Source organism: Erpetoichthys calabaricus, chromosome 4 (assembly GCF_900747795.2).
Source record: "Erpetoichthys calabaricus chromosome 4, fErpCal1.3, whole genome shotgun sequence".
Lineage (NCBI taxonomy): Eukaryota > Metazoa > Chordata > Cladistia > Polypteriformes > Polypteridae > Erpetoichthys > Erpetoichthys calabaricus.
In genome coordinates, this window is record NC_041397.2 from 215,981,859 (window position 1) to 216,005,781 (window position 23,923).

Genomic DNA, 23,923 nt, shown 5'->3' on the forward strand with positions numbered 1-23,923 from the left:
CCATACTTTCCATGACTAGTTCTTGCTTTTCACAAAACACTGCCAGGATTATCTCCACCTGCCTGTGACCTGTTGGTAGTATAAGAAAATAAAAAGGTTTACAAAATTGATAAATAATCTTCCCACATCTGTCAGCTTTTCTCTGGATTCTCCAGTTATTCCTACACACGCCAAAGTCATTCATATTAGTTTCAGTGTTGACTTTGAGTTGGTCCAATATGAATGAGTGTGAGAGTATGTGAATGTATTTTGTGATGGTCTAGCATCTCATTTGTGCTTAGTTCTTGCCTTTAGTCAGTTGCTTTCAAGACTGGCATTGGCTAACTTTGACCCTGCACTGCGAAAATAAAAAAGAAAATGGAAGAATGGAAAGTGCTTCAGCCACACTGCTTTAGAATCAGAATCACTTTTGTTTGCCAGTACTTAATGTACAGGAATTTCACTTGGTATCTTTGGAGCTGTTTAAAACATAACACAGCATCACATACAAATAACATAAGTTAAACAATGATGTATATATTCTAAACGGTATCCGTCAATAAGGGCGCGCACATAAAGGCGACCTTCAAAAGGGCGATCTCAATTGGGCGCGGCGAATAAAAGCGCACATAAATAAAAGCGATCTTCAAAAGGGTGACCTCAATTGAGCGTCGAATAAAGGCGCACATAAATAAAAGCGATCTTCAAAAGGGCGACCTCAATTGAGCGCCGAATAAATGCGCGCATTAATAAAGGAGTGCTTAAAAAGGGTGACGTCAATTGAGCGCAGCGAATAAAGGCAAACGCAACAAAATTATTACAGAAAATTTATTAGATAAAGGCAATGATTGAACGTATAAAAAGGTGAAAGCAAGAATATTAAAACATCTAATTAATTAATGCATGAACTTCTAACAAACTATTTCTAAAGCTCTCTATATTTCGTTGTTTTCAAAATTACAGAAAATTAGATTAAGGCAATGACTGAATGTATAAAAAGGTGAAAGCAAGTTACACTTGAAGCTGTAGATTATGTGCAATGCCACGTAGATATTCGAGATGCTGATGACAGACCTTGGGTTGCTGTAGCCACGAGTTCCTGCGGTCCGTCAGTAGAAGAAGTTGCTCGTTGTTTCATGTCCACTATTGCTTTCCTTGTTTCGATCTTCGCCACATCTGGAACATGGTTGTGCGTAGATGGTCTCTTGACGAATAATCCATTTTTGGTATGACAGCGAGAGGAACATTTTCCAATCCTATATTCAGTGCATTTCCAGATGTGTTTCCCGTTGATAGTTTTCTCCTTTCTGAATGTATAGCCTTCGACTACGAGTAGATCTGCACCTTTGTTGCTCTTCACATACTCCAGAGCCATTTCAACTAAATTATCTACGAACTCCTTTATTTGCCGTGCTCAATTGAGGTCACCTTTTTGAAGCGCACCTTTATTTACGCGCGCATTTATTCGGCGCTCAATTGAGGTCGTCCTTTTGAAGCTCGCTTTTATTTATGTGCGCTTTTATTCAGCGCTCAATTGAGGTCGCCCTTTTGAAGATCGCTTTTATTTATGTGCGCTTTTATTCTCCGCGCCCAATTGAGGTCGCCCTTTTGAAGGTCGCCTTTTTGTGCGCGCCCTTATTGAATAGAACCATTATAAACTGTTGCAGAAGAATGCAATTATAAAAGAGACATGCAATTGAAAGTGTGTGTGCAAAGTGAGTATGCACATTCACATGCATACATTTGCATATGCAAACACATTCACACTTGCATATATGGAAGAATATACGAATAGATGAGTAAGACAGGCTAAATTACTGGTTTGTGTGGGCTATGACTCTGGGAAAGAAATTGTTTAGGTGTTTCTTAGTCTTAGTTTTAACTGACTTAAAGCATTTACCTGAGGGTAGTTTTTGAAACAATTGTTGGAACATTGGTGAGATTGAGTCAGTGATGATCTTTTGGACATGGTTTATGACACTAAATGCATGCAGTTCTGCAACAGATTGAAAAGCACAGCCTATTATTTTCTCAGCAAACCTCACAATATTGTGTAATTTATTTTTGGGGTGAACTGTAGCTGAACCAGACCAGACAACAATGGAGAATATGATCACAATTATGGCTTTGTCGGATTGTACTAGGATGGGCTGGGACATATTTAATTTCTTTAGTTGGTATGGAAGATATATCTGCAGCTGAGTATTCTTAGTGATGGAAGTGGTGTTCATGTCCCAGCTAACAGTGTTTGTGATATTTGTGCCCAAAGACTTGAAGGATTGCATCATTTTGGCTGTACAATCATTCATTTCAAGCAGGAGGGGTTGTAACTATTTCTGAAAGTAAATTACCATTTCCTGTGTCTTGGTGGTACTGAGTACCAAATTATTTGTGGTGCACCAAGACAAAAGATGAGTCATCTCCTTTCTGTATGCTGTTTCATTTCCATTAGTAATCATTCCAATAATGGTGGTATAATTGGCAAACTTGATTTTTACTGAAGGGTCAGTGGACCTACAGTTATTGGTGTACAGGGATAAGAATAGGGGGGGAGTTCACATCTTTGAGGGGTACCTGTTCTAATGTGGAGACAGTCTGAGAAGTAAGAGCCATCTGAACATATGACTTCTTATTTGTCAAAAAATTGTAAAGGCATTAACAGATGGACGCATTCAGTTCAGTATATACAATGGTGTTAAACGCTGATGTAAGTTCCTTCATAGTCCAGATGCTGTAGCACAACATGCAGACCCCTGTTTATGGCGTCATCTGCAGACCTATTTAGTTTATTTGTAAACTGAAGTGTGTCAAGATGAGGAGCAGTAACAGATGTCAAATGGATAAGTAAATAAATATTTTTATTAGAATTGATGCAAGTGCAGTGAAACTTCAGTGATTTAGGCAGCTTATTTTCTGTTTTTTTGGGAACTGGAATAACAACAGAGGAGTTAAAGCACTCTGGGACAGTGTATTATGTGAGACACGGGTTAAAGATATCAGTGAAGAGAGGAGCAAGCTAGTTTGCACAGTGTTCAATTGTTGCAAGTAATACTGAATCAGTACCCATCTTTGCACATCTTTCCAAATGTAAAGACACCTGGTCTTTTGGCAAAGAAATGGAGACCAAATCTTATGAAACCAGATTGGAAGATACCATTCATAAGAAAAAAGTAAAAAAATAAGGAGACAAGAATCTGCCAAAGAGCAAAGAATACAACATTAACACTACAATACTGGATCAAAGCAATAAATAAATATACATATTTATAGCTGTGCATAGCCAACAAAGCAGATAAATATCTTTTGAAGTTTAAAATTCACTAACGGAATTCCTCGGCAGCACACAGTGTTCTCTCAAAAGGACAGAATGTAGAAGGATGAATCAGACAATGACACAATGTCCGTTTTAAATAGAACAGTTTGTGGCTGTACTGTTTACTGTAAAAGAAAGAACATATCCTCACTGCTGGTATTATGACCTCGTCTACAATTATCTCAGCTTGGTTTTGGTTGCTACAGCTCACATGCCTACGATCGTATATGGGTACTTTTTTTTAATCTGTTGCTTTGCAGCTTGTTTATTTGCTTTAGAGGAAGTTACACTCAACTCACTTGCTCAAGAGAAATGCAGTTTATCTCTTGGCATTGTGCTCTGAACTGCTGTTGCCTTCATGAACACAATTACATTTGCTTTGTGGACGTGGAAGAAGCTTATGAGCATGTACCCCTTGGTGTATTATCAGAGGTGCTATAGGGGTATAAGATTTCTAGGATTGCAGCTGCATGCAATTTAGCCACCGTATTTGCAGAACAAGAGGTGTGTTTGCATTCTTGGAATTAAATCGTGACTGTTCAGCATGGGTGTTTGACTCTGCAAGTGCTGCAGATTTGGTTAGAAAGGTACCAACTTTATAAATCTTGCGGTTGCATTTCTGCTATATGCAGGTAATATTGTCCTATTAATCTCATCAGGCAGTGATCTCTGGTGTGCTTTGGAAAAGTCCATAGGTGAGTGTGATGGTGTAGTGGTAGTGCTGCTGCTTTGCAGTAAGGAGACTGTGGAAGATTGTGGGTTTGCTTCCCGGTTCCTCCCTGTGTGGATAGCGCTTTGAGTACTGAGAAAAGCGCTATATAAATATAATGAATTATTATTATTATTATGAGCATAAGCACTATCAAATCAGAGGTAATGGTCCCTTGCTGGCAAAGAGTTGCATACTCTCTGAAGGTAAAGAGTGAAAAGCTGCCCAAAGTGGAGGATGATGAGTGAGGGTAGAGATAATCGTGAGATTGACCAACAAACTGATGTGGTAGCAGCAACAGCTTAACAAGTGTTATGACTGAATTGTGGCAGTAAGGAGGGAGCTAAGTCTGCTGAAAAACCTGTCAATATACTTGTCAGTTCATTGTCACAAGCTCTAGGCAATGACTGAAAGAACAAGATCACAAGTACAAGTGGCTGAAATGATGTTCCTGGGCAGGGTTTCTGGACTTATGAACAGATAAGAACCTTAGCAATACAGGAGCATTTTGTGGTTGAACTGCTGCCTCTCCTGATCCACAAGAGCCATTTGATGAGGCAACAGCATACTATTAGGATACTCATGAGTGCCTCCCATGGGAGAAGCATAAAGCATGACTCACCGGGAGGACACCAAGGGGCAGACCCAGAATATACTTAAGGGGCTTGTTGCTAGGAATAGGGAGACATGGCTAGCAAAGCTCAGAGAGATGCTACCATGACCCTTCACTTACCAAGAAAAGCTTGAGACAAATGATGATAGTAAATAAATGCTGCAGTTAAGCATGTCGTGGCCACACACATTTCTGTTCAAAATTGACTACACTCACTTTATAAAGTAATTCGCTGTAGTCTCTGGAAGTCTCATTTCAGTGCATTATCAAATATGAAAATGCACGTGTCAAGCGAGATGCGCGTTCACGTCTCCGACAATCAGTTAATTATTTGACCTGCAGTAACAACATTTACTTGTTCTGTGAACTCTTAGCATGTACGTCAGTTTCCAGTGCCACTCAATCTTTTTCCATGAGAGCCCACTGTGACCACAGGTTTTCATTTCAGCGCATAGATAACCATATTTTTTTCGTTCAGTACATTGCTTACGTGATCCTAGATCACTTATCCAATCTCTCTCCGTGTCTTTCTGTTGTCAGATTTCCAGTTGTGCGGGTTTTAATTTTTTTATGAACTGTACAGAATCGCCACTACTTTCACGTGCACAGGAGCCGATTTTGTCACAGTTTCTTCCGTTTTAGCTCACCGTCTTGTTCAAGCTCTAACTAAACCATCCATTATCTAACCTATATTGTCCAGTTTAGGCTCTGCTCTAAACAACACCTCGAATTTATTTTGTTTGTTGTCATAGACCACACTTATTGTTTTAATTTCGGTTAAGCGGGGCCCGCTTGGGTGACAGATGGATCGGTGTAGTTTACGATGGACTGCGGCGTCCTGAAATTAACTAAAAGATGTTTCAACCGGGTAAAATCCCCTTCGGAAAATCTACGTTTAGTCCCTGTCCCGATGAGTGGACTGATCCGTGTAAACGCGACCAGAAATTTGCATAAGACATCCTGGGAACATTCTGTATGCATAGTACACAGGGGACAAGCCTGTTGGCTGCGGTATGTTCATTACTAAGACAGTCAACAACCGGTGGGCGGAGTTGTTCTTCTTTGCGCTCCTTTGCCCGTACATGGAAACACCGCAGTGCTGCATTAAGGTAATGATTTCTTTATTATGTTAACCTCAGGGTCTCCACATACATCGTTTACTAATTTTCATTTGCTCGTCTTATTTTTGCATTTTTATGCGAGTCCGTGATCTCGTTTCATTTTGAGAAAGCAAAAGTCCGCGTGATATAGGGAGGACGGCGTGTAAAAAAAGAGCACGTATTCCTGTAAAATCAAGTCATATGATTAAGAACGTTCCAGCTATTTATTTTTATTTTGTTATTATCACTCTGCCGAGTTGAACTAAAGTCTGTGAAAAATGCACTTTGGAAAGATTCGATTCAGTTTAAACAACGGCGACCCCTAGATGCTTCTTTATTTGGTAAAAATATCTTTATTTAGCAAAAAAATAACAAAAATAGTTTATATCATTTACATTTATCTAAGCCGAACTAGTAGGAAATATCAGCTTCCGCCATTTCGAGATTTAAGGACGGCGCCACTCATTACGTGGTGCAACACTTCAGCTCTTACGAACCTTGTTGAACGCTTATAAATTAAAGTTTCCTTTACTAGCATTTTGTTTTATTTTATTTTAACAACAATGAAAAGCGGACGGCATTCCAACGTGTCGCAGTTACAGCAGCCCCTCGAAAGCGAACAAAATGGAGGCCACGCGTCTTTTGTGCAAAATCCAATGTGCTCGACGCCTTTTTTTTTTTTTTGGAAGAACAAAAAAATATATCTTTTATATATAATCACGCATTCTGGTTTTATTCTTTAAAAATACATGCCATATAGTATTTGTTGGTAATTTTTTGATGACGTCAACAGGTGACGGGGAAAGATGGGATTTTTTTTTCCGTTTTGTGACGTGTCGGACTTATCTATTTAAAAAATGCACATCTTGGGTGCAGTTACCAACCTGACTGGTTGCTTGTGATCTAGATGTTCAGAAGAGTTTCTTTGTGATTTGGCTTTCATTTTGTCATTTAATGAAACCCCAGAAGGAAATGACTGAGGCGGAGCCATTGGTGTAATGCGGACTGGGTTTTTGATTGACTCATCTGTTTAGTCTTGACAGAAGGTTGTACTTCGCGTGGGGTCATGCTGTTGGAATTTTACACGTTTGTTTAACTTGATTATAGTTACAGACGCGCGGGTTGCCTTCGTTACGTTTGACACACGAAGACCAAAGGTAAGGACACGGAGAACTTACTCTCTTCTCATTCTTTCAAGCTATATTTCATAAGCTTTATGAAATGCGCTGTGTGATGTAGCAGCTGCTGGTTTTATTTCAGACCAGTGTCTCGATTAGAAGACAGACCGCGCTGTCAGTGGAGCGAGGCAATTCATCGGTGGATGCAGACCTGCATCTGTTCTGCTCTCTGACCTGTCCCTGCCAGTACTGACTTTTCTAAACAAACGCTTGGACCCTGAGTTAGGATGGGTTCGATCAGTTCAATCCAAAGGTTCTTTTAATGGATTTATTTATAAGCGCTTTATCAAAAGAAGTCCAGATTGTACCTGGGGAGCAATCAGTCACCTAAAACATTTTCATTTTACTAATGTGTGAACTGAATGTTCACTTTGAGGGGCAGCTGGGGGAGTCAGTTTTAATTAAAATGTCCTGGAATTCTTGAAGACGGAAACCTCTTACAGATTTTTGTATAAGAAAAAAATCTATACATGGTAATTCTTGAGACAGTAAGTTAGGAGACAAGCCAAATGATTAAATGAGCAGTTAGGTTTACAGTGGGGATTGACTCATAGATGGAAAAAGCCAGTTTGAAAGACTTGGTCATTGACTTAAAATCCTGTCCTAGTTACACCCTGGAGTTGGAATGTTTGTCATGTTTTGTTTTTATGAGTATGTAACACCCACACCCTGATTAATCTTTTTTTTTTTTTAGATTAAATGGTGACTGTAAACTGACCCAGTATAATTAGGAATGAGAATTCCCTGTCATGGCTAGGGCCCAGCTTTGGGGCCTAGTCAGGGCTGGTTCCAGCCTCAACTACACTAAAGTCTCTAGTGGCTCACAACTGCATTGAGTAATATTTAAGTGTCTTACTGAATAAAGAGTTGGTTTGGACTCAAGGAGTTTTTACATTCCACACGAAGCAAGACAGTACCTGGATCAGTGTGTTATTCTAAGCAAGATGGTAACGTTCTTTGGTATAACTTTTATGTTATTAGTAAATGCATGGGATGCACCGAGACATTAAAGATAGTGCTGCTGTGTCATTGCTCTAGAAGACTGAATTTTAATGTTACTGTATAGAATTTGCACAGGTTTGCAGTTTATGGTGGTGTTAACTTCTTTTGTATAGTGGCTTTTACGGTTAAATACCTATACACATTTTTACTGGGGTGATACAGTAGTTACTGCTGTTGCTCCCTGAGACTGAGCTTCCTGGATTTGAATCATACACCCATGTTATTGAGTTTGTTGACTTGCACACACAAAACTCAGATATGGTGAGTAACGTTGTTAAGCCAGAAAACTGGTTTCTTAAAAACCTCACTTTACATTTGTGACTCCACTTATTAAGTTTTCTTTCGCAGATTGCTCCGACATCATTAAACTGCAAAAAAAGAGTTCAGCCCATGTCACATTAGATTAGTTTTCCACCACTTTACGGCCGTAGCCTTCATTTACGTATAATCTTAGCAAGTTGGAGGCAGTTGGTGGTGTGCTTTCACGAAGATGATCGCCTCATGTGACATACCATCTGTGACTAAGACCATCTAGTCTATGTCTTGATACAATAAAATCAAACTGGTTTGATTTTCCCATTGGTGGGAAGTTCTGTGTACACACAGGAGATCTGACAACTAATGAATGAATGCACATTAGGTAGTACATTGCATAGAAAGTAGTGATGAGGAATAAGGAACCAGATGCTTTGAACCTCACAAATAAACAAGAAGCTCATCTGTCTGATGTCTCGTGTTTTATGTACCAACATAGAATGGAAAATAGAAAAAAAGGTAAGGGAGTGTGGTTGAACACACCGTAGCTATAAATCATATGCACAATGCCTGCTCTGTCAGGCAGCACGTGGGCCTTGGACCTGACAAACAGTAGAAAAAAAAAAACATTTGTTTGATGTCGCATATTTTACATACAATCACAAATGGAAAAAGGAAATTAATGGCAGATACTGCTGCTGATCTCGCCGTAGCTGTTAACCCTTCAAAACTTAATAAACACAGCCAAATGTGACAATTTTCTTCTAATTCTAACTGGAATAAGGGAATACATATACATGGAATTTTTGAAGGTGGGGTTTTGTGAATGACTTGAGTTATTAAAGCACATGTAAATGTACTCCTTGTCCGTGTTTATTTGCATGTTTTTTTCCTCAAGTATGCAAGGTTTCATTTGTATCCTAAAGCCTTGCCATTTGGGTTGGCTTAGGCTTCTAAGTTATTCTAGTGGGTGAGTACACAGTTAGGGCCATTAATGGATGCAATAGTGATAGGCTGTAGCAGTCCTCCAACTTTTAAATTACTTATGTTGGAGATGTTTAAACATATGCATAAACATTAAAATATATCTATACTAATAAAAGGCAAAGCCCTCACTGACTCACTCATCACTAATTCTCCAACTTCCCGTATAGGTGGAAGGCTGACATATGGCAGGCTCATTCCTTACAGCTTACTTACAAAAGTTAGGCAGGTTTCATTTCGAAATTCTACGCGTAATGGTCATAACTGGAACCTCTTTTTTGTCCATATACTGTAATAGACTGCAACTCGATGGGCGTGTGAGGCGGAGTTGCGTATCGCGTCATCACGCCTCCCACGTAATCACGTGAACTGACTGTGAACGCAGTACGTAGAAAACAAGGAAGAACCCCAAAGAGCGCTGAAGAAAACATTCATTACACAATTGAGAAGGCAGCAAAGCAATGAGAAGCGAGCGAGTGACGCATACAAGCATATTCGTAAATATGGCAGGCTCATTCCTTACAGCTTACTTACAAAAGTTAGGCAGGTTTCATTTCGAAATTCTACGCGTAATGGTCATAACTGGAACCTCTTTTTTGTCCATATACTGTAATAGACTGCAGCTCGATGGCCGTGTGAGGCGGAGTTGCGTATCGTGTCATCACGCCTCCCACGTAATCACGTGAACTGACTGTGAACGCAGTACGTGGAAAACAAGGAAGAGCCCCAAAGAGTGCTGAAGAAAACATTCATTACACAATTGAGAAGGCAGCAAAACAATGAGAAGCAAGCGAATGACACATACAAGCATATTCATAAGTGCAGCTACTGCGGAAACAAAGCACGGTGTAAACCGTAAGTTTAAATTAAGTTTATAGAAACGATGCCGTTTGCAATACGATATTCGCGACATACAAGTTTAATGAGAAGACACGAGGTATAAACGAGACTTTGGATCACTTTGTAACAGAGTTAAAATTGCTGTAGCGAGAAACGTTTAAGTGCCGGGTCTTAGCTAACATTAAATAAATCCGTGGACATCGCAACATCACACAAGAGAGCGGCTCACATCAACTGACTGAACGCAGCACGAGTGATCACTTAGATGAATCAAACCTGTTCAAAAAACACATTACACAATTGATAATGTAGGAAAAGAATATGAAGCGACTGACGCATATAGATATATGTGTGTGTGAGAATGTATGTATTTATGTATGTCTATATATATATGTTACGGCCAAAACCCGAAGTTCAGCCAGTTCCCGAATTGACCGGCCATTTCGCATTTTGGCCGCGAGGTGTGGCCAAAGTCCGAAGTACTAGAAATGGCCAGCAATATATGCTACTTTGGCCAGCCATTTCGCGAAGTGGCGAGAACTCCCTGGTCAAAATCCGATGTGCTGATGTAAGACTGTCCACTCAAGGTGTGAAGATGCTTAAAAATTTTCAGATGCAGATTCAGAAGTGAGTTTTCCATTCTGCACGAGAAACTGCTCAAGGCGGGTCTTGTTCAGCAAAGCGGACGCCACTTGAGACGGCCTTCCCCTCGCCCAAACACTAACCTTAAGGTCAATAAAATAGGTCCCTGATGTTAAGTCACTATTTTATTGCTAAAATGATAACAGAAATGTGAAATCTACTTATATACCTGATCTTAATTATTGTGAAACAACCAAGTGGCGTCCGTTTTCTGAACATGAGCCGACAAGGCTACACTCAACGCAATTGCACTACTAAGTGCGCAACAAATCGCTGCTCATGCCTTTTTCCTTCCGACTTTGGCCGATCGCCCCATGCCATTTCGCAAACTGGCTGGCCAAATCCCGAAATCGAGGAAAAGATCGGACATTGGCCGGTCAATTTACAGCGACATTGGCCATTTCCCGATTTGGTCGGACATTTCCCGCTTTGGCCAATTTCGGGTTTTGGCCGTAACATATATATGTAGATATGTGTATATATATGTAAATATGGAAGAGAAGGTCTGTGATACGGTTTGCATATTTGCAGCTGGAGATCCACGAAGGGAGAAAAAAGAATCACGTATCATAAAATAGTTTTTTTTTTTTTTTTTTTATTCCTGAGCTTTCAACCCCTATCAGGGGTCTTCATCAGAGGATAATGCTTAGACTTACATGAATCAAGTCCTCACAGGTGGTGCAGTGGTAGTGCTGCTGCTTTGCAGTAAGGAGACACTGGAAGATTGTGGGTTCGCTTCCCGGTTCCTCCCTGTGTGGATAGTGCTTTGAGTACTGAGAAAAGCGCTATATAAATGTAATGAATTATTATTATTATTAAAGGCAATATATAGCAACACATTCAGTGGGGGGTGGGTGGAGGTGACTAAGTCAGTATGATCAAGGGGGGGGTGGGGGTGGGGTTGTATAGTTTAATTATTGTGTACGTTATCTGGACTCCTAGCGGAACTGGTAATGCAACGATTTGAAAACATAGCTTTATCCCAGATTACACCCAAAATTTGGATACACTATGTAGACGACACATTCGTCATACTAAGAAAGAACCAGCTGAATGAGTTCTACAATCATATCAACACAATATTCCCTGCAATCCAGTTTACAATGGAAAAAGAAATCAACCGACACATCAGCTTCCTGGACATTTACATCAAAAGAGTGACGCCACCCTGACCACAAGTGTTTACCGCAAACAATGCTACGCAGACAAGATTCTACACTTCTCCAGTAACCACCCGGTATCTCATAAACGGAGCTGCGTGAAAACCCTATTCAAATGAGTCCACACTCATTGTAATACCAAGGAAACAAAAATTAATGAGAGACGCTATCTCTTCCACCTTTTCACCTCGAACGGATACTCAAAAACATTCATTAATCGGAGTCTACACAGCAGACGCCAAAGGAAGCAGCATACAATCGACCTAAATCAAAACCCCCACCCCACCTGGCATTCACTCCCTTATCACCATAATGTGTCAGAAGGCACTGCACGCACCCTGACCAAGTGGGGCATCAGAATAGCACATAAACCCACGAACAATCTGCGCACGGTCCTGTTTAATGCTAAAAACAAGAAATCGACAGCCGAAACATGAAACGCAGTTTATAGTATTCCATGCAATTCTTGCTCAGCGGTATACATAGGACAAACGTCAAAAAGAATCTCAACACGTGTACAGGAACATCGCAACGCCGTCAGAAGAAAGGACGCACTATCTTTGATATATGCACATACTAAATCGACAGGACACACATTCAACTGGGACAACGTAAAAGTAAAATTTAAGGCCAGTACTAAAAAGTGCCAGAGAGTTGGCCGAGTCTTGGCTATCAGATGAAAACGCCATCAACAGACACTTGGACATAAATCCAGCATATGCCAACTTAAGAAGGACATGTAGACAATAATTAAACTATACAACCCCCCCCCATCCACCCCCCCCTTGATCATACTGACTTAGTCACCTCCACCCACCCCCCACTGAATGTGTTGCTATATATTGCCTTTGATTCTTATAAGTCTAAGCATTATCCTCTGATGAAGACCCCTGATAGGGGTTGAAAGCTCAGGAAAAAAAAAAAAAAACTATTTTATGATACGTGATTCTTTTTTCTCCCTTCGTGGATCTCCAGCTGCAAATATGTAAATATGTATATATATGTGTCTGTATGTGTGTGTTTGTGTATATAATATATATATATATAATATAATATATAATACATACATACATACACATACACACACATATACATATATATATATATATATATATAGTATGTATGTGTGTGTATATATATATATATATATGTTGATATGTGTGTGTGTGTGTGTATATATATATATATATGTATGTATGTACACTACTTCTCCGCTGCGAAGTGCGGGTATTTTGCTAGTATAATATATAGTTTGGTTTGGCAGTGAAGGTTGAACCTCTGCCAGAAATGTATACTGTATGTCTTCCTATGCCAGCAGTTTTAGTTGTAGCATATTAGTACATTAATTTTACTTTTAGGTTGGTAATAATAGCAAAAGCTCTTTCAGTGAGGGTTTGTTGGAATGGTGCCTGTTACTATCAGGACAATTCTGCTGGTCTTTCAAGGCATAAAAGAGCTTTCAGTATTGCCATTTTATGCCAATATGAAATTAGTTTGAAATAAAAATACACGAGTCACAAATGTTTGAGTGTGAAACAATGTGATCAATCAGCAGTGGGTTGTGCATTTGAATGTGGAGGCAGGAAGTGATGAAGAGATTATTAATGGGTTTTGAATACAGCACTATGCATAACCTCAGTAAAAGGACAGAAGGCATGACATTTGTCCTCTAATGTAATAGACTTCATAATAATTGTACACCCAGGCATTTTTAACTATGTTACCAATTACACTGGACGAAATGCAAGAATCGGCCTTGGTTAGGGATCCATGATTAAGCATATCAATCTAAACTGGCCCCAAATCAGTAAATATGGATAACAAAATCCATCCTGCATGTTTGTGAGATGGGAGATGAAGACCAAAGTATCTGCAGAAAACTGTATTGCCAGCACAGTTGTAGAAAGTAGTATTCAAGATTGTGCTGTTTGTTTTATTTTTGAAGCAAAAGTAATGTCAATTAGTATAACAGCTAAAATGTGAATATCATGGTGAAAGCACATAGAGCACACATTACAAGTGTAAAGGAGCTGGTGACATTCAGCCTCCAGTTGCAAGTAATAAGTGCAGTGCAGATATGTCCATTCCAGTTTTAATGGTTACTTCTGCATTATTAGCCAGGTATAAGCACAGTTAAAGTCTGATCAATTACATGAAAGTTTTAAAACAACAGAACAAAGCTTGTTTTACAGGAGTTTTGAAGAAATAGATTCATAGTCATTTGACAGGACTGATTCCGTGCATCTCCATCTAGGAGTCAACCCGCATTTTTAATTGTTATTAACCAGGTAATGCCTCCTCTATGTACTCTTGCAAACACATACAGTACATCTCAAAATAGCAAATGTGAGAAACCTGACAAAGTGACTTGCTGATAGAACTGATTTTAAAGCTGCTGTTGTTAAACAAGCATGTAACACAATAATTTTTAAAGAGTTTGTATAAATTTATTTTGCATTAATCAGTTTTATTCTTTAGTTACTAAATAGAAAATATCAGAATCAATTTAGTATTTGCAGATGGTACGATAAATTAGTTTATCATTCTTTATTATCCTTGTGCTTATATCTTCCCAAAACCACCACAAATTGAATTTAGGACTTGATGCACCATACACCCATTTGTGTTTATCAATCATCTCATTGCACAATTTCCATTCTGTTTCACAGATTGTTCCAAGTCATACATTTGTCTCTTGGAATTGTTTTTGATGCTCTGTTGCACTATTTGATTGTAAATGTTACTGGCTTGCATCATTTGTTGTGTAAATTTATAGAAACCTGACATGATTTCCCTTAATTTTGAATTATTGTGTTAAGTGTTAACATTCAACAGTTTGTCATTTCTTAGTTGATTACTCATTTTAATATTTACTTGTTGCTTATTCTTAACTTTGGGTCTTAGTTCCTTGTTTTGTCTTATGTCTAATGTTCCATTTGTCTCCAATCAGGGTATGGTTTTAATGTATTCTACTTCTGAGTTTGTCATTTATTTGTTGCTATTTTCAGTAAGGGTGTATGTATGATGAAGAATACATTGGTAAAGATGTAATGAGGAATATGGTGTAGCTTGTGTTGTCCAACTCCTAGTCATTTTTTTTAATTACTTACCTCATGTGCTTTGTAGTGGTTGCTGAGAAAATTGTTTTCTCAGAGAAATTACATAAGAGATTCTCATAAATGGGATTGATGAGTGACCTGTGCTGGACAGTGGCAAGCGCTGTGAAATATGTCCATGTATTGCAACCATATGTTCTCATGTTACATAATCCACATCTCATTTACAGTTAGTAGATCAAAACATACAAAACAAATGAATTTTTTCATCAAAAAAGTCTCCTCTTTAAATTAGCCAATAACAAAAACCAAACTGATCTTTTCACCCCTGCTTTTCTTCTGAGCTTTACGCTAATTTTAATTGCAGTGCTCTTTTATGTGAGGTGTTGCTATAATTGTCCCAGCATGTGGGTTTTTTTTTTTTTTTCTTTTTCTTTATTTGGCAGCAAACTTTTTGCAGCGTTAATAAACAAAGACCAGCGAGTGGGGGCTGTTTTAGTCTAGTATATCAAATGGCGTAGTTGTGTGCTATACTAGTTTGTTCTTCTATTTGTCACAATGTTCAATTTGATTGCCACACCTGGACATTGTCTTCAGGAAGATTTCATGTTTTGTCCATATTTGTGTTTTTCTCTGGGTACTTCTGTTTTTCTTCTGCATTTTTCCAGAGACGCAGATAAGGTTAGCTTTGTGTTTCAGATTAGTCAAATGTGTTTGTACATGTATGTGTGGGCAGCAGGCATTGGCACCATGTATAGGGCTGATTCATGCTTTGCCTCAGATGCTAACAGGATAAATCTGGGCTCCCTTGACCCTTAAACATATTCGGTGCAGTTTAAGAAATTAATGTAAAGTTAAGGATTACAGTGGACCCTTGACTTACGAACTCAATTCGTTCGTGAGGGCTGGTTGTAACTCAAGTTGGTTGTAAGTCAAGACTATTTTTCCCATAAGAAATAATGGAAATACCCATAATGCATTCCGAACCTCCCACAGCAACACTTAAAATTAACCTTTTCATAATAAAAAAGGCTTGTATAATGTGCATAATTTACCAAAAACACCAATAATTTTTCTAATGTACTAACCAAAAAAAGTTATAAAAAGTGCCTTGCCTACCAGAAACAACAATTTCATACTGTACTCACCATTTAAGTTGACATCTTTGGCTTGCAGGAAGGGAGGAGGAGGAGTAGAATGAAATGGAAGGTGGTTATTGTTTGGAAGGAGAGCCCCACTCTCATTTTTCCACACAATTTCCTTCTTCGTTTCGATTGTGATCGCTTTCTTTACCTTCATTACCTTCTCTTCCTTCCTCAGCTTCTTTGCTAGCTTTTTTGGGGCCATTTTGATAACAATTATCGAAATTATATAAATCACTTCACTGACCAAAATTACGTCCACAAACACACGTGTCTGGGCTCCGACTGACGCTTACGAATGCTCTTGGCTGTTTGTTTACAATCACACAAACGGATACATGTGACCACATTCGGGTTGTAACTCAAGACGTTGGTCCTAATTCAGAACAAAAATTTTGGTCATAAATTCGCATGTCAGGCCGGTTGTATATCAAGGGTCGACTGTATTTTTCAGTAACAAATTTGGTATAATTGTAAAATAATTTTTAAGAATTATGTTGGCTATTCTTGCACCAAATAAGAGATTATTATTTAAAAATTGTTGTGGGAAATTTGTGCATTCAATAAGATTTAGAATTTGCAGGAATAACTAACTTAGTGGGATACACAGTCCTGTGTTAAAAAAAAAAAAATGAAAATGTGAAAGTTACCTGTTACATCTGTAAAGTGAGAAAAACTTAATTCCTGTATGTTACTGCATGAGCTCAATGTGTTGTCCCATGCTACAAACTTATTAAATGGGTCTACACTCTCTATTGACACCTAGCTTTTAAAATGTTTTATAGCATATGCTTTTTCTGATTTGTAGAGTGAATCACCATCGCAAAGATTGACCTTTTAATAAAATGTGTTGCTAAATTCTGTTTTTGCACAATTGAATTAACAATTGTTTTTTTGTTTGTTTCAGGATTTGCAAGGAGGCCAGAGAAGGGGAAAAGAGAAGTTTATTTTAAGAATTTAAAGCTGACTCCATTAATTATTCTTTTTCCAATATTCTGTGTGAAAAATTCAATAAACATGGAGTGCTAAAATCCACAAAGGGGGTGTCTTTATTTTGGGAGAGAATTCTGAATTAAAATTGATCTCGCTTAACATTACCAGGGAAAACCAGAGAAGTTTTTTTTTCTTTTTTTGTTCGATCATCTTAAAACTGTTAAAGCATTGAGTGTTTTTACCAAAATCAGTGGGACTTGCATTACAGAATGTGCAGAAGAGCTAAGAGTCTCCTGCTGTGTTACCAAGACACTGGTTTTAAAAAAGAAAAACAAATTAGTTGGAAAACTCCAGGTAGTTATCAAATTTCTAATTTTTTATTTAGATGCTATGTTCTAAAGTGATTTTTAAAAAATACATCTTGAAAAATAAAGTGGCCAAATCTCATGGTAAGCCAGTGTCTGCATATATAAGTGATAAAATGAAAAGCAGCTGGGCTAAAGGTGTGCTGACAAAGTCGAACATGCCCGTTAATGCTACAGGTAGCTAATACTCAGTGTTTTTTGAGGTGCCCTGTTTTATTTATACTCTGGCATATGACAAGGAGTAGTTATGGTCTTTGAGACCAGTTTGCTGCTGTAAGAAAATGAAACAAATTGTAAGGCAATAGTTGCTGATTCTCAACAATTTTGTTTTCAGTCTGTTTGGTGTTATTTCCTGTTGGTACCTTTGAGGGTTTGTTAGCGTAATGGAGAATTTAAACTGAAATACATCCTGATTTCAGACAACTGAGATCTTGGTAGCAGACTGGGGTGAGTAGGTGACATGTACATAAATTAAGTGTAAATCAGATTATTCCATAGTTTCTCCATCAGTTCAGAATTCTCTCCCAGATAGACACCCCTTTTCTTGTCCTTGCACTATGGAAGTCTTACAAAATCCTTTCATGATGAACTTGATCCGCAATGGTGCGCCTGTGGACTTGCACTATGACTATTCCTCTGAACTGTTTCGTATCTCCACCTTTGCTAAGTTCCCTGCTAATGTTGGTGTTTCAGAGAGAAGCCTAGCTCGTGCTGGGTTTTATTACACCGGTATTGGTGATAAGGTGCAGTGCTTCCTCTGTAACATTACTTTGGAAAATTGGCAGCCTGGAGATTGCCCAGCTGAGAGGCACAGACGACAGTCCCCCAGCTGCACTTTCATTCAAGGTATACCTTCCAGTGCTAGTCTTCTTTCTTCTTCACACTCTGCATTTTCTCCACCTGTGCAAAGCCTTTCAGCTCTTCAGACATCCACTTCTCCTCCATCAATCCAAATAGAAGAGTTGAGCTATTTCAGTCACACATTTTCTAGCATGCCTTTGAGGAGTCTTGAAGATTTGTGTCACCGCAGTAACCTCTCTTCCAACCTTAATATGCGTCGTGAGCAAGACCGATTGGACACTTTCCAAAACTGGAATGTAAGCAACATAATGCCTTCAGAATTGGCCAAGGCAGGATTTTACTATACAGGACAGAGTGACAGGGTAATGTGTTTTTCTTGTGGCGGAACTTTAAGTAACTGGGAACCTGGTGATAGAGCAGTTGTAGAGCACCAGAGGCACTATCCTCAGTGTCGCTTCATGAGAGGAGAGAGAACAGAGAATGTTCCTCTTGCACCCCTATGTGTGTCTAACCCTGTCATGCAGCTTTATGAAGAACGATTAGCTACTTTCATCAACTGGCCAACAAGGATTCCTGTACGCCCTGACCAACTAGCAAAAGCTGGTTTTTACTATGTTGGTAAGTATTGATGCTAATATAATAATGATTTTGCAGCATCTTTTCTGCACTAGGAAATTTTTTCTCTTTGCTCTTTGACCTAAAACTAGCAGCAGAGTTTTGTCTTGGGACATATAGTGGTAAGAAAAAGAATGTGAACCCATTGGAATTGCCTGGTTTTCTGCATTAATGGTAGTAAAGTATGATCTTCATCTAAGTGACAAACATGTTATGCTTTAAGCTTATAGCTCAATCTTGTAATCTTTTATGGCTTTATTGAACACTCTCATTAAACATTTACCATGTACTGTGGGGGGAAAAAAATGAACTCTTGCCTTCAGTAACTCATCATACTTTCTTTTGGTTAACTAGGGGGCTTCGCTCTCCAACCCCCGTGTTTGATTTTCCGGATACACACTTTTAAGTTTTTTTTTTTTTTTTCTTAGAATTGTTGCTATTTCATTAGTTTCACTTTTATTTCAGAACTTCATTAAAAGCAATATTTGGAATCTTTCGAGTCCCAACATGCTGAATCTTTTAAATGAGGTCCGTGAGACATGTGTTTAATGACTTTGTACCATAATTCAGGATAGGTTTCTCTGTTTGGAATTTCAGCACAGACGAAACAATCTACATCATCAGCAGTTAATTATTTTTTTTTTTGCAAAGTAACCAATAAATGCATGTGAGGTAAACCCCGTTTTTTAAATACTCTGACTTAAACTTTAAAGCCTTACAATATTTACGTACTTCTGACACATCACATTCGATTTCCATTACTTGCTTTGTCCAGCTTTTTTTTCAATGACACCTGGTCCGTGGTGATTATTTTCCCTTTTTTCGAGTAATAACTTGTTTGTTTGCGCTACTGCGATCTGTACTTTATTTTTTTTTTGATACTTTCTCATTTTCCTGCTTTCATATTTTTCAACTTTCTCTGTATTTGTATCACGACGTTTTATTGAGCCTTTAGAATTCCACTGCTTTCATAATCTCTAACTCTGTCTCTGTGTATAGTGCCAACAATTTTGAACGTCTTTATGAAGTTCTACTTTGTCTTTTAATTCTTTACTCTGTCTTTTAATTCTGAGCCCGATTGTACGTGTTTTTTTTCAATTCCACTTGTTCCAGGCTGATTATTACTTTCCTTATTTTCTGAATTTGCACCTAGATTATTCTTTTTCTTTTTTGCATATTTTTCTCTCCCAACGCTTTTGAGTCTCTTTTCTCCGTGCTGCTCTTTCTTCTTTGCTTAGTTGTCGACATTTCATCTATAACGTATTGTCCTTATACGCTTTATATGCGCTGAGAGCCCTCGATCTGTGTGTGCTAAAATAATTTACACAACTGAGTGTTTTGCTGCCCGTATCTTATTTGATATTGGTTGTAAGTAGGGCATGTCTTGCAAGAATCTCATGTTCTACGTCCCCGCGAGACAGTCTGGAGTCAATCTCTTGGCACAAAGTCTCATGTTTGGTCACGGAGCGTCTCGCAGGGACCTTAATCTCTTTCGTCTCACGGGTCTTTAAGTGTCTTCTATGATTTTCACGTGAAGATTATGTCTCGTCTCCTGGTCTTTCTCTCCCAGGATTTTTTTTTATAATAGAGAGGTAGTAATCTCAAACAAGTGCTTCTGGTAGCTACAATGTTTAGGAGAAATTTTGTACCATTTTTCTTTATAGAACTGATAAAGTCCAGTAATATTTTCTTGGGATGTTTGGAGTGAATGGCTCTCCTGAGGTCATTACATAGCATCTCTGTTGGCTTAAAAAGATTGATTTTTGTTTTTGGACACCATTCTGCGGTAGATTTACTTCAATGTCTAGGGTCATTGTCTTGCTGCATCACTCAAACTTACACTGAGCTTCAGCTGCTACCCTGACATTATGCTGTAGAATACCTTGACAGACTTGGGAATTAATTTTCCATCCATCATGACAAGCTGTCTAGGCCATGAAGCAGCAAAGCAGCCCCAAATCGTGATGCTCACTTCAACATTTTCCCAATATTGTAGTTAGGTGCCAAGGTGGTCTTTGGCAAACTTAAGGTGTACAGCAATGCTTGAGAAAAATTTTTTTTTTTTTTTTTGAGGGCATTGTAATCCCTCTTTGGCGCCTGGTCAGTATTATGCATGTGGTAGACTCCTAGATACGTTAACCTGTTCCAATGATGTCTTCAAGCTGTTACAACAAGGTTGTGGTGTGTGTGTGTGTGGATTTTTTTTTTAACTCCTTTAGCATTCTATATTGTGCCCACTTCTCGGGCAAGTAGTTACAGTACTAAATCATCTCCATTTATACAGGGTTTGTCTAAATGTGGGATGATGAATATCCAGACGTTTGAAGGACTTTAGCCATTTAATCAGTTTCACCCAGACCACCTCTCTGACCTGAGCTGTAGGCCTTTGCAAAGTAAACACATCCAAATGGAGTTGCCTCATTAAAGTTTTTTGCATAGTTATTTAATGGTTTGCAATTTTGAATGGTTTGCAATTTGACAGTGCTAGTGCTTTACAATTGATGAGCCTTGTGTTAAATGTGCCAGTGTTGGATACAGAAGGTTTATTGTGCATAGATCCATCTCCAGAGTTCATTTCAGTATAGTGCAGATTTTGCACATTGACACTCCTGATCATAATCTCCAAGTGGGGTGGTGTACTTTACAATTAACAGTGCTGATGAACACTCAAGCACAACCTGGTGATGTCACAATCCTCCATGAACATACTTAGGCAATTTTTAGGATTATTCTAGTCTTACTGTTCGCTATTGATAAATTAGGCAATTTTTAGGATTATTCTAGTCTTACTGTTCGCTATTGATAAAGTGTTTAATAACAAAGAAGCTAATTTTGAGAGTGTTTCAGCATATTGGAAATGCATTTCGTACTCAAAAAATAGTAAAACTGAAGAGGAGACAAAACACTGGATCAGTAAGACCGTGGCACGGCAGGAAATGGTTGAGCACAGGTGAGCACTGACAGTAGTCTTCAGAAGGATTTACAGGCTGATGCACATGGAATTTGATCCAGCACAATATATGGAATGATAGTGTAAGATGCACAGAAATGCACAGTGCCTTGAGGAAATGCATTGAAAGAAAGAGAAACAATGAAAAGGAGTAAAGTTTTAATCTCCTTTTTGCGAAAGATGCTTCACAACAGCAGATACTTCTTGTGAATAGCAACTCAAAATGTTGGTGGTTGTGTGTGTGTGTTTTTTTTAGTAGGTCAAAGTAGCTCTACACCACACCTTCAATCTTGTTTCATTGGTTGAACTCCAGACTTGCCAACTACTGACTCCAGATAGCTTTTCTTTTCTTGAATGGTTCAGATACTTTTTCCAACCTACACTGTCAATTTTTGGGTGATGTATTCAGTAAGCACAAGAATGATAAACACAATAATTTGTACATTATTAGATAACAGATTGACAAACCATATTTCATGACAATTTTATACATAAATACATTCATATCTAAAGGGTTTACATACTATTTCTTGCCACTGTAGTACCATTCACAACATCAGTAAAATTGCTAGAATCAACATAAGTTTTCATGATGTAGCCTTCAAAATAAATCCTTGTTAAGAAAAATTTTGAAAGACTTTTTAATGTGTCGAGTTGTTACATCTACCTAAACTTTTTTCTCAGGTCGTAATGATGACGTCAAGTGCTTTTGTTGTGATGGTGGACTTAGATGTTGGGAATCGGGTGATGATCCTTGGGTTGAACATGCTAAATGGTTTCCGAGGTGAGAGATTTTCTTGGAGTAATTTCATTTGCAGTACTTATATATTTTAGGTAGCAATTATGATTATGAATGTTTTAATAATACCATGAAATAGCATTGATTCTCTGACCCAGTGTATGGTTTAGCATATAATTATTGATGTATTTTTTTATGTGCAGATGTGAGTACCTTCTTCAAGAAAGGGGACAAGATTTCGTGCACCAGATTCAAGCCAGGTTCCCTCGTCTTTTTGAACAGGTAGATACCCAACTGTCTTGGTATTCTCCTTTAGTTCAATGACACATGTTCTTTAAGTTGTGAGGAAACTGATTTTTTTATTTCTCAATCCTCCCCCGTTAGCTCCTTTCTAATGGTGATAACAATTCTCGTGAGTTCTCAGATCCTCCAGGTATGTAGGAACTTTTTTTTATATAACTGCGTAAGTGTAGGAAATGAATTGTATAATGTTCATAAAAGCTAGTATAAGATGTGTAACTGATGCAGGCGATTGTTACTAGTAGTAATTTAATTGTAACTTTAAAATACTTCAAAATGGTGTATTTAAATGTTAGATAATGAATATTGGATGTGGCAGCATGGGTTGATTAGAGTCAGTCATTGTATCATCAGAGTGGGCTGCCTTGTGGAGTCAGGAGTCAGTCCTGTTACATTAGTTCAGTGACATCCATAATTATTAAAGAGATCAAGTCATGCTCCAGATAAAATCTTAATTAACATTTTAGATAAATGGTGAGTGAGAATCACTAGTGTAAATTGTAAACGAATAAGTAAAGTGAAGCTTGATTATACAACCCCATTTCTAAAAAAAAGTTGGGATGCAACTTAAAATGTAAATAAAAATGAAATCTGATGATTTGCAGATCATTTAAACCTTTTATTTAATTGAAAATAGAACAAAATCAATATATCAAATTTTAAAACTGAGATTTTTTAAAATTTTAGATTTTGAATTTAATGCACAGTGTCCCAGTGTTTTTGGAAATAGGGTTATATGAAATAAGGATATATATATATTTGTCCTATCTTAAAAGCATCCACTTTGATCATTCGTATGCTTCAGCTCATTTTGCCATGAAACACAAGACAGCCCACTCTGATAATATGTATTTTAAAACATGTTAACATATGCACACAATTACTAAATCACATAGGTAGCAGGCATGGCTTAACAATATACCGAAATAGGCAGCATTATACTTGTCATTTGCGCTTCTGTTTTTGAAGCCAATGTAATGTACAATAGAACAACTCAAATGTGACAGACGCATTTGTATTCCATTCTGACTTGTAATAAACAATCTCCAGTTGGGAGAAGTTACTGTAGGAGTGAACAGTACAGGTAAATAGCTGTTTTATTAGTAAAGACAAGCAATAAAGTCATACCATTAATATACAACACCTTGAAAGCAACAGATGTTTTACTAGAATCCTGAAATAATACCCTTCATTTGATAAGTCTGATTTTTTTCAAAACAATTGTTTAAAGGAAAGAATTGGAATAT

At 38.0% G+C, this 23,923-nt stretch overlaps 1 protein-coding gene across 3 annotated transcripts in view; it reads left to right on the forward strand.

Annotated features, from left to right (window-relative positions):
• Nucleotides 1-5,573: 5,573 nt before the first annotated feature.
• The window catches only part of birc2 (baculoviral IAP repeat containing 2), a 38,761-nt gene continuing 20,411 nt past the window's right edge, over nt 5,574-23,923 (forward strand). For 2 of the 3 annotated variants that reach the window (XM_051926462.1, XM_051926464.1), the window contains exons 1-5: nt 6,574-6,871; nt 16,881-18,690; nt 22,322-22,421; nt 22,580-22,658; nt 22,761-22,809. In XM_051926462.1, coding sequence (XP_051782422.1) covers nt 17,829-18,690; nt 22,322-22,421; nt 22,580-22,658; nt 22,761-22,809 — 1,090 coding nt within the window. In that variant the 5' untranslated portion in view covers nt 6,574-6,871; nt 16,881-17,828. Of the gene's footprint in view, nt 5,724-6,573; nt 6,872-16,880; nt 18,691-22,321; nt 22,422-22,579; nt 22,659-22,760; nt 22,810-23,923 lie in introns of those variants that run through there. The other variant, XM_051926463.1, reaches the window with a different exon arrangement.